Source organism: Schistocerca americana, chromosome 4, assembly GCF_021461395.2.
Source record: "Schistocerca americana isolate TAMUIC-IGC-003095 chromosome 4, iqSchAmer2.1, whole genome shotgun sequence".
Taxonomy (NCBI): Eukaryota; Metazoa; Arthropoda; class Insecta; order Orthoptera; family Acrididae; genus Schistocerca; species Schistocerca americana.
In genome coordinates, this window is record NC_060122.1 from 240,805,733 (window position 1) to 240,822,312 (window position 16,580).

At 41.7% G+C, this 16,580-nt stretch overlaps 1 protein-coding gene across 1 annotated transcript in view; it reads right to left on the bottom strand.

The window, feature by feature from the left end:
• Nucleotides 1-16,580, bottom strand: part of LOC124613375 (solute carrier family 15 member 1-like) — a 212,821-nt gene that overhangs the window by 67,491 nt on the left and 128,750 nt on the right. The window contains exons 4-6 of the mRNA XM_047142076.1: nt 11,618-11,696; nt 11,386-11,527; nt 11,100-11,192 (exon numbers count right to left, since the gene is read on the bottom strand). Coding sequence (XP_046998032.1) covers nt 11,100-11,192; nt 11,386-11,527; nt 11,618-11,696 — 314 coding nt within the window. The remainder of the gene's footprint in view (nt 1-11,099; nt 11,193-11,385; nt 11,528-11,617; nt 11,697-16,580) is intronic.

Here is a 16,580-nt window from a genome sequence, read left to right on the forward strand (position 1 = left end):
GTTTGCTGATTACACTTTTTTTAAAGTTTACGTGTGACGAGGGCCTCCCATCGGGTAGACCACTCGCTTGGTGCAAGTCTTTCGATTTTACGCCACTTCAGCGACTTGCGCGTCGATGGGGATGAAATGATGATGATTAGGACAACACAACACCCGTCTTTGAGCGGAGAAAATGTCCGACCCAGCCGGGAATCGAACCCGGGCCCTTAGGATTGACAGTCTGTCGCGCTGACCATTTTTTTTTTTTATCTCATTTCGATCGTTGGATCTGCTCGGAGCGGACGTCGCAAGACACTCATTTCAGTTCGTCTTTGATCAATTACCTCAGTTTTTTTTATTACAGAGGGTAGCTAAACCCTCTGACCACCCACTCAGCTACCGGGGGCTAACTGCTGATAACACTAGCTTGGTAGTAAAGGATGCTGCGTGCAACATTGGCTCGGTTTCAAATAGTGCAGTACATGACCTCAGTTCATGGCTTGTAGAAAATAAACTAACGCTAAATTACATTAAGACTCAGTTTTTACAGTTTCTAACACACAATTCAACAAAACCTGGCGTTATAAATTCCACAGAATGGGCAAATAGTGAAATTGAACAGTTCAAATTTCAAGGTGTTCAAATAGATAGTAAGCTGTCGTGGAAAGTTCACGTTCAGGATCTTGTTCAAAGACTTAATACAGCCATTTTTACTATTCGAACGGTATCAGAAGTGAGTCATCGTTCGACACGAAAATTAGTCTACTTTGCTTATTGTAATTCGCTATTGCCGTATGGTATTATATTTTGGGGTAACTCTTCTCATTCTAAAAGGATATTTTTGGCTCAGAAACGGGCGGTTCGGGCAATAAGTGGTGTTAGTTCACGAACCTCTTGTCTACCTCTGTTCAAGAGTCTGGGTATTTTGACATTGCCCTCTCAATATGTATATTCCTTATTGTCGATTCTTGTTACCAATCTTAGTTTATTCCCAAGAATAAGCAGCTTTCACTCGGTTAATACTCGGCAGAAGTCAAACCTGCATTTGGATCGAACTTCCTTAAATCTTGTGCAAAAAGGTGTGCAGTATACTGCTGCATCCATTTTCAATAAACTGCCACTCGAATTCAAAAATGTTAGCAGTAATCCACTCGCTTTCAAATCGAAACTGAAGAGTTTCCTCATGGGTCACTCCTTGTATTCTATCGAGGAGTTCCTTGAAAAATAAAGCTGATTTTTATTGTACTGCTGATAGCGTTTACTTAAACTTATGGACTGACTTTTTTAAGGTTCATGAACATTTGTTTTTATCTGCTATTACGTTTATGTTTTAATTTAATGTACTGACACGTTCCAGGACCTTGGAGATTTGCTCCTCAATTTGGTCCTACGGAACTTGACGTGTAAATAAATAAATAAATAAATAAATTACTTCAGTCTATGCCATATGTGATCTTATGTTGATTTAACTCATCAACCCAAGATAAAGTTCTCCAAGTCCAAATGTAACCTGCAGAGGTCTGTTCAAGGAATTGGGGATGCTATAGTACGCATGATTTACGACGGCGGCCGAGTTTATTTTCGTTCTGCACATTTGACGTCACAAAACACAGTCAGCCAATGAACAGAGACGACGTTGCTAGAGCTCGACTGCAGTGCAGAGCACGGACGAGTGTCTTCGGTTTGAGAAACTTTCAGTCATAAATAAAGTAATTGAAGAAAAGCAATGTCTTGATAGTAGACTTTCTTTTATAGAAAGTTTGGAAAAAGCATTCTTTATATCAGTTGCTTCATATTCTATTAATTAATTAAACGAAACAAGCAATAAGCCTCCTAATTCAGGCGATAGCTAGGAAAGGTGTTTGTATCATTCTCACGAACCGCTTTTTGCAATAAAGAACAGCGGTAATTGTTTATTTCCTATTGTACTTCGACGAAACGTGAGTAATTCATAGTCATACCAACAGTGTTTGTCGGTATCTTGCGTGATATTGTAGAGTTCTCCAGGAATCATATTGAACAATGGGCTGCGTCAGCATAATGGTTAAGGTATTTGGCTGCAAAGTGAAAGGTTCTGAGTTCAAACCTTATTCTGTGCTTAATATTTTCTTTATTCAAAAACAATATCGAAGTGTCTTACTTCATAAATTTTATTCGTTTGAATGTAATTTTTTGAAATTTCTAGTGCTTTGTCTCTTCATTATAATCATAATAAGTTTTCGGTTTTTCTAATTTTGTCCTCCAATATTTCTTTTCACAGAAATTAAAAACAATGAGAAAGCACACCAACAATATTCATGTTATCTCTTTTGTGTATATATCTTCTCTTCCGCACTCGCTGTTTTACTATTCATATTGAGATATATTCTTTTGCGAGAGTATTAAAAGTATTATTTAGAGCAGAATTTCAGCTCATACGTTGCCGAGCTACTTGATTGTCTGACGCAATTCTTTGCTTCGCTGCTTTGGCAACATCATCATATTCAATGTTTTCGTCGACTGATCTATGTTTTGGCAAGTATTTGCTGTCCGTTGTGACAAACACAAATTGTTTGTGCACTGCGCTTCACTGACAATATATTTTAGTTTCTATGTTTTATTACATCCACAATTCAGTTTTGTGCACTTCGCCAATTTTGTTTTAATCAGATCTGACCTCTATGAGGATGTCCTCATCGAAACTGGTATCAGTGACCATAAGGAGGTTGTCCCCCCATGAACCATGGACCTTGCCGTTGGTGGGGAGGCTTGCGTGCCTCAACGATACAGATAGCCATAGCATAGATGCAACCACAACGGAGGGGTATCTGTTGAGAGGCCAGACAAACGTGTGATTCCTGAAGAGGGGCAGCAGCCTTTTCAGTAGTTGCAGGGGCAACAGTCTGGATGATTGACTGATCTGGCCCTGTAACACTAACCAAAACAGCAAGGCTGTTTTGGTACTGCGAACCGCTGAAAGCAAGGGTAAACTACAGCGGTAATTTTTCCCGAGGGCATGCAGCTTTACTGTATGATTAAATGATGATGGCGTCCTCTTGGGTAAAATATTCCGGAGGTAAAGTAGTCCCCCATTGGGATCTCCGGGAGGGGACTACTCAAGAGGACATCGTTATCAGGAGAAAGAAAACTGGCATTCTACGGATCGGAGTGTGGAATGACAGATCACTTAATCGGGTAGCTAGGTTAGAAAATTTAAAAAGGGAAATGGATAGGTTAAAGTTAGATATAGTGGGAATCAGTGAAGTTCGGTGGCAGAAGGAACAAGACTTTTGGTCAGGTGAATACAGGGTTATAAATACAAAATCAAATAGGAGTAATGTAGGAGTAGGTTTAATAATGAATAAAAAAATAGGAGTGCGAGTAAGCTACTACAAACAGCATAGTGAACGCATTATTGTGGCCAAGATAGACACGAAGCCCACGCCTCCTACAGTAGTACAAGTTTATATGCCAACTAGCTCTGCAGATGATGTAGAAATTGATGAAATGTATGATGAGATAAAAGAAATCTTTGAGGTAGAGAAGGGAGATGAAAATTTAATAGTCATGGGTGACTGGAATTCGACAGTAGGAAAAGGAAGAGAAGGAAACGTAGTAGGAGAATATGGATTGGGGGTAAGGAATGAAAGAGGAAGCCGCCTGGTAGAATTTTGCACAGAGCATAACTTAATCATAGCTAACAATTGGTTCAAGAATCATAAAAGAACGTTGTATACATGGAAGAACCCTGGAGATGCTAAAAGGTTTCAGATAGATTATATAATGGAAAGACAGAGATTTAGGAAGCAGATTTAACACCGTAAGGCATTTCCAGGGACAGATGTGGACTCTGACCACAATCTGTTGGTTATGAACTGTAGATTAAAACTGAAGAAACTGCAAAAAGGTGGGAATTTAAGGAAATGGCACCTGGATAATCTGAAAGAACCAGAGGTTGTACAGAGTTTCAAGGAGAGCATAAGGGACCAATTGACAGGAATGAGGGAAAGAAATACAGTAGAAGAACAATGAATAGCTTTGAGGAATGAAATAGTGAAGGCAGCAGAGGATCAAGTAGGTAAAAAGACGAGGGCTAGTAGACATCCTTGGGTAACAGAAGAGATACTGAATTTAATTGATGAAAGGAGAAAATACAAAAATGCAGCAAGTGAAGCAGGAAAAAAGAAATACAAACATCTCAAAAATGAGATCGACAGGAAGTGCAAAATGGCTAAGCAGGGATGGCTAGAGGACAAATGTAGAGGCTTATCTCATGAGGGGTAAGACGGATACTGCCTACAGGAAAATTAAAGAGACCTTTGGAGAAAAGAGAACCACTTGCACGAATGTCAAGAGCTCAGATGGAAACCCATTTCTAAGCAAAGAAGGGAAAGCAGAAAAATGGAAGGAGTATATAGAGGGTCGATACAGGGGCGATGTACTTGAGGACAACATTATGGAAATGGAAAAAGAGGTAGATGAAGATGAAGTGGGAGATATGAAACTGCGTGACGACTTTCACAGAGCACTGAAAGACCTAAGTCGAAACAAGGCCCCGGGAGTAGACAACATTCCATTGGAACTACTGACAGCGTTGGGAGAGGCAATCCTCACAAAACTCTACCATCTGGTGAGCAAGATGTATGAGACAGGCGAAATTCCCTCAGACTTCAAGAAGAATATAATAATTCCAATCCCAAAGAAAGCGGGTGTTGACAGATGTGAAAATTACCGAACTATCAGTTTAATAAGTCACAGCTGCAAAATACTAACGCGAATTCTTTACAGACGAATGGAAAAACTGGTAGAAGCCGACCTCGGGGAAGATCAATCTGTATTCCGTAGAAATGTTGGAACACGTGAGGCAATACTGACCCTACGACTTATCTTAGAAGAAAGAGTAAGGAAAGACAAACCTACGTTTCTAGCATTTGTAGACTTAGAGAAAGCTTTTGACAATGTTCATTGGAATACTCTCTTTCAAATTCTGAAGGTGGCAGGGGTAAAATACAGGGAGCGAAAGTCTATTTACAATTTGTACAGAAACCAGGTGGCAGTTATAAGAGTCGAGGGACATGAAAGGGAAGCAGTGGTTGGGAAGGGAGTGAGACAGAGTTGTAGCCTCTCCCCGATGCTATTCAATCTGTATATTGACCAAGCAGTAAAGGAAATAAAAGAAAAATTCGGAGTAGGTATTAAAATCCATGGAGAAGAAATAAAAACTTTGAGGTTCGCCGATGACATTGTAATTCTGTCAGAGACAGCAAAGGACTTGGAAGAGCAGTTGAACGGAATGGACAGTGTCTTGAAAGGAGGGTATAAGATGAACATCAACAAAAGCAAAACGAGGATAATGGAATGTAGTCGAATTAAGTCGGGTGATGCTGAGGGAATTAGATTAGGAAATGAGACACTTAAGGTAGTAAAGGAGTTTTGCTATTTGGGGAGCAAAATAACTGATGATGGTCGAAGTAGAGAGGATATAAAATGTAGACTGGCAATGGCAAGGAGAGCGTTTCTGAAGAAGAGAAATTTGTTAACATCGAGTATTGATTTAAGTGTCAGGAAGTCGCTTTTGAAAGTATTTGTATGGAGTGTAGCCATGTATGGAAGTGAAACATGGACGATAAACAGTTTAGACAAGAAGAGAACAGAAACTTTCGAAATGTGGTGCTATAGAAGAATGCTGAAGATTAGATGGGTAGATCACATAACTAATAAGGAGGTATTGAATAGAATTGGGGAGAAGAGGAGTTTGTGGCACAACCTGACTAGAAGAAGGGATCGGTTGGTAGGACATGTTCTGAGGTATCAAGGAATCACCAATTTAGTTTTGGAGGGCAGCATGGAGGGTAAAAATCGTAGAGACCAAGAGATGACTACACTAAGCAGATTCAGAAGGATGTAGGTTGCAGTAGGTACTGGGAGATGAAGAGACTTACACAGGATAGAGTGGCATGGAGAGCTGCATCAAACCAGTCTCAGGACTGAAGACCATAACAACAGCCGGCCGGAGTGGCCGTGCGGTTCTGGGCGCTGCAGTCTGGAGCCGTGCGACCGCTACGGGCGCAGGTTCGAATCCTGCCTCGGGCATGGATGTGTGTGATGTCCTTAGGTTAGTTAGGTTTAATTAGTTCTAAGTTCTAGGCGACTGCTGACCTCAGAAGTTAAGTCGCATAGTGCTCAGAGCCATTTGAACCATTTGTACCACAACAACGACAACAACGAGTAGGCTGTGACGGCAATGGTTAGCAAAGTACAAAGGGCAGTTAAAACAAGTAGAAAGTAGTATTAGTTTAACAGACTAGATAAAATAGCAGTAGTGTCATATCTCAAAGAGGAACTTGAAAATTTTAGCACAGGACAGGAGCATGGAAAGGAATTACAATCGATTCGGAAAGATTAGTTGACCATGTACTGGACAGAAATGTACCCATTAGAACAGTTCACGATGGGAGGGACCCTCCATGCTATATAGTCACAATAAAGAAACTTCTAAAGAAACAGAGACTAGTGTATAACAGGCGTAAAACAAAGCATATACCTATACATATAGAGATGCTGAATAAAACGCGGTGGGATGTTAAGAGAGCAATGCGTGAATCCTTCAGTGACTATTGTAGCAAAATATTATGAAATGATCTATCACAGAACACCAAGAAATCAGATCGTGTGTAAGGGGTATTAGTTGCACCACAGTTATCCCCCAATCACTCGTGGATGAGTCAGGAACTGAAATTGTAGGTCGCAAACCAAAAACAAATGCTTAACTCTTTTCTCAAAAGTTCCTTTACAAAGGAACACGCAGGAAAGTTGTCCCAGTTTAATCCTCGTACCAATGAAAAGGTAAGTGAAATAAGCGCTACTGTCATTGGCGTCGAAAAAGAGCTGAAATCATTAAAACTGAACCCAGCTTCAAAGCCTGATGGAATCCCTACAGTATAATGAATTTTCGGCTGAGTTGGCCTCTCCTTTTACTACAGTCTATCGCAGACAACTCGGACAAAGGTGAAAAAAAGCTAGTCCCCCTAGTCAGAAGAATGCACAGATCACAGCCATTTCCAAATAGTGTTGTAGAAACGTTCCACAAATCTGGCGTCTGATATCCTTGACACAGATTTTTGCAGAATCTTAAAATATACCCTGAGCTCAAACATAATGGGGTATCTTGAACAGAATGACCTCGTCGTAACTGCTACTCAAACGAAAAAAGTTCTTCAAAATTTAGGTCGCCGAAAATTTGTATATGTTAAATATTGCTGAGTTCTAATGAGGCAGCGTAAAACCTAATCGACACTGGAATATAAGTGTCATGACTATTTTTCTGCTGAAGATTGAGTGAGCTAAGTTGCATTGGGGTGGAAGATGAAGAGGATGGATGTAAGGACGATGGGATGTGTTGGAAAAGGCATAGCAGCATACCAGGATCAGAGGGGAAATAGTGGGGTCATTGGAATTTACTTTGCGAATAGTTTAAGATCTGCGGAGGTGTTCAATGTGGGTCAAGATGGGTGGAAATTTGATGAGATGATAGAAGATCCACGTGCGGGAAGGAAAACGCATGACTTTCAAGGATTTGAAGGGACCGATAGAACTTAGGAGCAACGAATATTCATGCAAAATTTGGATAGGAGAGGATGGGTCGGATACAGATTTTGTAGATGAGGAGGATAATGGAGGGGTGCAATCCCCATATTTGGCCTGTGAGTGGTTTTAGTCTGTTGTGGGTTTTATGCTGGATGGTTAGTAGGTGAGGTTTCCATGTTAGTTGCCGGTCGAGGGTTATTCCAAGACATTTTAGTGTATATGTAACTGCCTGCGGTTCTTCCTGTAAGTATAGCTTTGACTTTGGAGCGGTTGATCTTGAGGTGTCATTGGTTCCACCAGGAGGTAAACAGATTGAGATTGATTTGGATGGATGTATGGAATTTCTGAAGTGTAGGGTAGAGAACTAGGAAAGCGGTGTCATTGGCATACTGAAACAGGTGGCAGGTTCAGGTGGAGTTCGGATTCGACATCTAAACTCAAACTGATACTATAAAATGTCTACAATTAGTGTTGTGGAGCTACAACTTCGTCACTAAGGTTTTGCAAAGAATCTGCAAAGAGTTTTTATGCTAATCTGCATGTAAAAGTGTAGTACTCATAATATAAAAACGTAGGGTTAAAGTAGCATAACGATAATAAAAAGTAATATTAATTTGACATTTGCCAGGCACGCGCTGGCGCCCTCTTTTTCTCTTGGGTTCGGCATACAGAGATATTGCTTACTATGCCTAGGTGTAAAGTAAACAGCTTCCGTTAGCAGGCGAACTACTGTACTTGTCTGATAACGACGGCCACAGCATTTCGATGATATGTCCACTCGTCCCTTGCATTTCATCTTGCGACTTGCTCCGTTTTGTGTACTGAGCTCGAAAAACCATCCCAGACTCTGAAAGATTATGTAATCAGATATTTTGTTGCGTTTGGATATTGTCAGTAATTGTAAGACTTATCTTGTAGAAGGAAACTGATTTTTCTTGTAGAAGGAAACTGATTTATCTTGTAGAAGGAAACTTCAAAATGGATGCTTCACATCGGCAATGCGTCGTTTCACAATTTTTTACTGTCCAGTTGAGACTGTGTTCTACACATAATATTCGGATCATCTAATGTTCTCCGTGCCTCCGTGGCAGATACGCTGACGGAAAAAAAATCGCAACACCAAGCTGGAGTTCCCAGAATGAGATTTTCACTCTGCAGCGGAGTGTGCGCTGATATGAAACTTCCTGGCAGATTAAAACTGTGTGCCCGACCGAGACTCGAACTCGGGACCTTTGCCTTTCGCGGGCAAGCGCTCTACCATCTGAGCTACCGAAGCAGGGCTCACGCCCGGTACTCACAGCTTTACTTCTGCCAGTATCTCGTCTCCTACCTTCCAAACTTTACAGAAGCTCTCCTGCGAACCTTGCAGAACTAGCACTCCTGAAAGAAAGGATATTGTGGAGACATGGCTTAGCCACAGCCTGGGGGAGGTTTCCAGAATGAGATTTTCACTCTGCAGCGGAGTGTGCGCTGATATGAAACTTCCTGGCAGATTAAAACTGTGTGCCCGACCGAGACTCGAACTCGGGACCTTTCCCGAGTTCGAGTCTCGGTCGGGCACACAGTTTCAATCTGCCAGGAAGTTTCAAGCTGGAGTTGTTTGACATAAACGAAAGTTGGCTGGCGCGTTCCTACATCTGAAAGATGACGTCTGTTCAAATTTCGCCCAGTCGTGTAAGAGTGGCGCTAGAAGCACCAATATGAGGATGGAAATCACGTTTGCTTTAAATACAGGCTTAACGGTCGTGAGTATTAGTTACCTTTGAAATTGGACGTGACGTTACTCGTGAATGTCTTTAAGGCGACAAAGACGCCATTATCAACACCTCACTGAGTTTGAGCGAGGTCGTGTAATACGGCTACGAGAAGCTAGATGTTTCTTCTGCGGTACTGCTGGAAGACTTAGCGGGAATGGAGGCACTGTACATGATTGTTGGCAGCCGTGATCAAAATAATCTGTGTCGCAAGAAGACCGGGCTCCGGGTGGGCACGTGGCGCTTCCAAGAGGGAAAACCATCGTGTTCGGCACATGGCTCTGACGCATTGTTCTACAGCTGCAGTTGGAATTTGAGCAGCAGTTGGCACCATAGTGACACAACGAACTGTTACAAACCGGTTACTTCAAGGACAGCCCCGAGTCAGAAGTTCTGTAGCGTGCTTTCCACTGGCCCCAAACCACCGCGATTTGCGACCAATGGTGTTAAGTGAGAGCTCATTGGAGGACAGGGTGGAGGTCTGTTTGTTTTCTGATGAAAGCCGGTTCTGTCTCGGTGCCAGTGATGGCTCTGTGTTGGTTAGAAGAAGGTCAGTTGAAAGCCTGAAACCAACCTGTCTACACCTGGAGTTATGGGCTGGGATGTGATTTCGAATGATAGCAGGAGCACTCTCGTTGTTATCCCACGCATCCTGATAGCAAATTTGTACGTCAATCTGATGACTCGACCTGTTGTGCTGCCATTCATGAACAACGGTCCATAGGGTGCTCTCCAACAGGATAACGCTCGCCCAAATACCGCTGTTGTAACCCAACATGTTCTACAGAGTGTCGACATGTTGCTTTGGCCTATTCGAGCACCATATCTATCTCCAATCGAGCATATATGGGACATCATCGAACGACAATGCCAGCGTCATCCGCAAACTGCATTAACTGTCCCTATATTGACCGATGAAGTGCAACAGACGTGGAACTCCATACCATCCGGTACCTGTACAACATAGTGCATACACGTCTGCATGTTTGTATTCAACATTCTGGCGGTTACACCGATCGGTAATGTACCAGCAATTCGCATTTGCGATGGCTTATCTCGCTCTTACATTGCGCTGTAATCTTGCAGTGTTAATCACTTAAGTATGAAACCTAGACAAATGTATGCCCCAAATTTCATTACTCTACATGAGTTATTTGTTTGGTGTTCCGATTATTTCCGTCAGTGTCTTATCAAGTTCTTATTTACTTATTTCAGTTACAGTGCAGTGACAATACGGGACGAGACAAGCAAACTCAGTATGCGTTTCTTATGTGCCTCTACATACTTCTCAGAAATATGTACAGTGAGAAACAGTTTAGTTTAATAACAATAGTAAGGGTACTTGGATTACTGTTTCGCATTTCACATGCTACAAGTTTCTAAACAAAGTTATGGATTCTACTTCGGCTTGTTTAACATGACTACTTCGGAGACTGGAAAACTCGCCTGCAGGAATCAATAGAGATTTCGCTTGCACTGTTTTGCCTTTATTTTCTGCTGATTATGCGTACAATATGTTATCGCTTGCAGAGTTATGTAACTCCTTCTTGAAACGTCCATATGACTGTCCAATCAATCGAGTATAGAATACAGCGAGTAAAACAAACAGCGTACACACAGACATTTTGTAGAAACGCAACTTATCTGACATAAACTCTGAGTTGTTTTTTAAGATCTAAAATTATGTACATATTTTGCAGTCGTTAGAGGATCACTGAAACAAAACCTGGTAGCCACATCATTATAGAAATGGTTCCGGTACCACACATACTGTCACTACGATGTCTTTTAAAAACTTACTGTGAGGGCATCCCCGGAATAGCATCATCTGCAGCAGCCAAAGACAGCACTATGGACCCTATAGCATACACTATCGACAAATACAGTATAGTCCTGAAAAGACAAAAAAATCTTTGTGACAAAATTAAGTAACTGAAAAATCAAATGAAATAAAAATATTACCGTTCAAATTTTTAAACAGATGTAAATATGAGGTAACATTTCAAACAAACATTTATTAATGTTCGTAAGTATTGTAGTCATTCAAACAATGGATTGTAGAAGCTGGTTAGCTTCTTTTACTGACCTGAACTTGCCTAAAAAGCTGTCAGCTAAAATTCCTCCAAATATTGGAAAGAAATAACATAACATAGTATACGTGTGATAAATAATTGTTGAAACTTCATCTGTATATCCCAAAATGTTCCTGAGATATATTGAAAGAACAGCTGAAATAGACATATTAACATAATGTAAGTGCAGAAGTTCATTAAAGCCTATAGAAGCATTTTCAAAAACAAGAAAAAAGCTGTACTTACTTCGCATTCCATAGTATGTGAACCTTTCACAGAACTCATTGCTCACAATGAAGAAAACCGATCGTGGATATTTTATTTTCTGGAAAATAAGCAGGATTGTCACTTCACATATGGAACAACTCAACATACCACAGCCTACATTCAGTTAAAAGAAACTGTATGTCAAGTCTCCTTATCACCTGGTAATGTAACTAGAATTCCCAAGTAATCTGGAGTAGTATGACGCAACATATAGACAACAAGCATAGCTGAGTGACAATGTCAAACAGGAACACTGCCACATACAGCCCCCTAGGACACTCTGGTAGGGGCACACAGAGGCAAGTTTACTGAATAACTTACGTGCGGGAACACCTCTCCTAAAAGAAAACGATAGCCAACCAAAGCTGTCCAAGGCAGCCTGTAAAATAGTATCAGTTGCAATAATTTACTTCAACAAGGTTTCGCAAAGAAAGATTAATGCATGTGGAAAAAAATCTGTGGTAAGGACTTATGGCACCAAACTGCTGAGGTCATCGGTCCCTAAGCTTATGCACTACTTAATCTAGCTTACACTAACTTACGCTACATCTACATCTACATCCATACCCCGAAAGCCACCTGACGCTGTGTTGCGGATGGTACTTAGAGTACCTCTATCGGTTCTCCCTTCTATTCCAGTCTCATATTGTTCGTGGAAAAAAAGATTGTCGGTATGCCTCTGTGTGGGCTCTAATCTCTCTGATTTTATCCTCATGGTCTCTTCGCGAGATATACGTAGAAGGGAGCAATATACTGCCTGACTCCTCGGTGAAGGTATGTTCTCGAAACTGCAACAAAAGCCCGTACCGAGCTATTGAGCGTCTCTCCTGCAGAGTCTTCCACTGGAGTTTATCTATCATCTCCGTAACGCTTTCGCGATTACTAAATGATACTGTAACGAAGCGCGCTGCTCTCCGTTGGATCTTCCCTATCTCTTCTATCAACCCTATCTGGTACGGATCCCACACTGGTGAGCAATATTCAAGCAGTGGGCGAACAAGTGTACTGTAACCTACTTCCTTTGTTTTCGGATAGCATTTCTTTAGGATTCTTCCAATGAATCTCAGTCTGGCATCTGCTTTACCGACGATCAACTTTATATGATCATTCCATTTTAAATCACTCCTAATGCGTACTCCCAGATAATTTATGGAATTAACTGCTTCCAGTTGCTGACCTGCTACATTGTAGCTAAATGATAAAGGATCTTTCTTTCTATGTATTCGGAGCACATTACACTTGTCTACATTGAGATTCAATTGCCATTCCCTGCACCATGCGTCAATTCGCTCCAGATCCTCCTGCATTTCAGTACAATTTTCCATTGTTACAACCTCTCGATATACTACAGCATCATCAGCAAAAAGCCTCAGTGAACTTCCGATGTTATCCACAAGGTCATTTATGTATATTGTGAGCAACGGTCCTACGACACTCCCCTGCGGCACACCTGAAATCACTCTTACTTCGGAAGACTTCTCGCCCGAGAGTCTTGTTAAAAGTAAGCAAATTCTCAAGTATATCATGGAACATCTCTAACAGTGCTGAAATTCTCTGCCCTCAGTTGATCATGTAACAACTTCTCCCTGGGGGTAGGGTGTAGGGTTAAGCCGCGAGTCGACTAGATGCGTTTGTCGCAACCTCAGACCTCAGAAGCGTTTGTTTCACGCGTGCAAAAACGAATAATCAGTCTAAGTATCAGACAGTAACGATGCGTTGCTTTAAATCGCGGCAATTTTATTTATTTTCGGGAATATCTTCTCTGAGTCAATATGGAAACAACAATTTTTTTACGAAAAGATAAAAACTTAGAACCAATCCCAGTCGGGATGGCATTTAGAAACAAACGCATTTTACTGCCTTCCACTGAATAAGTTTCATTATGAATTAGCTATGATGCCTCTTCGTTCTAAACTTCGTATTTCAACTGGTAAATGCTAAGTCGAAAGAAATATCAATAGAAGAGGTTTTGGTATATGATCAATAACGCCAAATAAAATAAAAAATACGATGAGTAATCACCTCAAAAAATAGGAGGTACATCCAGAAAGTAAGAATACAAATGCTGTGTAAGACGTAAGGATTAGTTTTCAGAGTTGGCACCCGTGACGTGAACAGGTGTTCGTAACTGTTAAATGAAGCCATCGAGCGCCTCATTCGGTTACGAAATGTCGTCGTAGCAGCATAACACGTCACAAAGTGCGGGCAGCGCTGGATTAGCTTAGCGGTTCAGGCGCTGCAGTCATGGACTGTGCGGCCGGTCCCGGCGGAGGTTCGAGTCCTCCCTCGGGCATGGGTGTGTGTGTTTGTCCTTAGGATAATTTAGGTTAAGTAGTGTGTAAGCTTAGGGACTGATGACCTTAGCAGTTAAGTCCCATAAGATTTCACACACATTTGAACATAAAGTGCGCCCTCCGTTTGCTCCATCCACAGCAGTCCTCACTTCGCGTAACCAATCAGCGGCCTGTATCCATGGCTAGCCTGTGGAAACCTACGTACTGGAGGTAATGAATCGCCAGAATGTTACCAAGTGGGTTAGGTTGTTCGAAAAAGGCCGTACCGACACTCACGGAGAAAAAGAAATGAGAGACTGTCTGTCGTTTCAGAAGAGCTTGTACAGCAGGTTGAAGAAAAAGTTCGCGTTGTTGATCGTTTGACTCTTGACTTCCTTAAAGAAAGTTTTCCACACGTTTCACAAAGTTACCTGGGTAAAATTGTGTCAGAAATACTTGGGTGCCAAAAATGTTGAATTCTGAACGCCGTGAAAATCGCGTGTCGGCTGCGTGCTAATTTCTTAACGTCTTCAAACTGTGGGTAAATCCATTGTCGACTCAGTTGTGACGAAACGTGGGTGTGTCACTATATTCCTCAGTAAAAAAGGCAATCTCTGCAGTGAAGCCATACCCATTCTCATCCTCCAAAAAATTCAACATTCAACCTTCAGAGAGGAAAGTTATGGCGTACGTGCTTTGGGACCAGAAGGGGCTCTTGTTGGTCGATTTCATGCCCAAAGAGACTACCTCAATGCTGCTGTATTTTGTGAGACCCTGAAAAAATCAAAGACAAAAGGAGGGATATGCTGACTCGTGATGTGTCACTCCTTGTTGGCTACGCTGGACACTATAACGCCCGTCTGATAATGACTTGATCGTGTCGTTTGGCTGGGACGTTGTGACGCACCCTCCCTACTCCCTTAGCCTGGCACCCTCAGATTAGTATTTTTTCAGTAAATTGTAGGAGTTCTTGGGTGGACAGCGCTTTTCGACCGATAAGGAGATCATGGAGACTGCGACAAAGTGGAAGATTAGATTATACAAAAGCGGAGCCGAGTCTCCAAAAGCGCGTTACCTAAATAGCGATTATATGGAGAAATAATAACACACTTTGGCACATAGCACGTAAGTTTCATTAAAATATATTCTTTTTTTATCTTTAACAGTTGTATTCTTACTTTGTGCATGCCCGTCATATTTACCTAATTAACTACACTGTCCAGTTACATTAGAGTGACCACCTGTCAAGAACCTGAAAACCACCAATCGTAGCGCGGACGTGCTGGAAGAGAGTCAATGACGTTCAGGAAGATACAGACAGCAATATAGAGCCATGCTGGCTCCAGTACCGTGTCCAGCTGCGCTAGGTTTCACAGCTGATCCACGGCTCGAACTGCCCGATCAAAGTAGTGTCACAGATTCTCGATTCAGTTTAAATATGGGGGGTTTGGTGGCGAGGGGAGTACGGTAAAGTCGTCTCGGTGCTTTCTGAACCACGCACATCCGCTGCAAGCTGTATGACATTGTCCTGGTGGTAAATGCCATAGCGCCGAGGAAAAACAACTTTGTGTAGGGGTTGACATGGTTTCTAAGAACAGATGCATTCTTGTGCTGATCCATTGTGCCTTCCAGAATAACGAGATCACCGAGGTAATGTCACAAAAACATTCCCCAGACCATAACATTCCCTCCTCCAGCCTAGCCCTCCCAACGACTGTTGCGGGGCCATTTAGGTCAAAGGCCATATGTCCGATTGAGTATAAAACGTGACTGATCTGAAAGGGCGACCTGTCGCAACTCAGTGGACGTCCAGCTGCCGTACTGGCGTGCAAACTCCAATCTTCGGCGCCGATGAACAGCGATCAGCATGGGTGCACGAACTGAGGCGTAGCGCCTTCGCATCGCTCCTGTCACTTGTTAGGACGATATCGTTATTCGTTATAGGCATGAGTCATCTTCAGATGTCACCAGCTGACGTGGACCTGAGTTACAGACCAGCACGTAGTTGTACTAGTAGGCGGCAGAGGTCAGCAGTTGACAGACAGTGCTAGCAGTCGTAGTCAAAACAATGTTGTAAAGTTATGTTTGATTAATATTTAATGTATTTGCATAATTATAATTGTTTTATATATGTAGTAACTAGCAGTGTGAGTGTTGTATGAGTGAAGAAGAACAGAGGTAAATGAAAATTGTTTTGTTTTATTCACGAAGTACCAGTTAAACTATACAGGGGATTTACTATAATTAAATGTGCAGTCAGTTTATGGTACTAATAAATCGTGAGTAGAACACAAATTAATCGGTAATTTCAGAAGGAGTAATTTTATATTTGATACTTTTCTAAATTTATTTATTTAGCAATTGCCATAGAAAGAAATGTTTTACTATGATTGGTCACTGAAGTAAAGCGCGGGTTAGCGCGGGATAATGCTGCAACCTGATTTGCTGTTTGTGATATCAGCCAATCAGAAAAACGCAGGCTCGCGCCAATCTATGCTGGGAACAAAGCCTTTGGTGTGATATAGGGGAGTTGGGGCTGAGGGTTCGAACTAGTAACATGTCATTGAAAGCAGCTCCGGCGAAAGTACTGTAAAATCGCGGAAAAATGCTAATTACGAGTTCGCGAAGTAGTATAAAGTGTATTTAAGTGAACGGTATAGTGAAAGTCG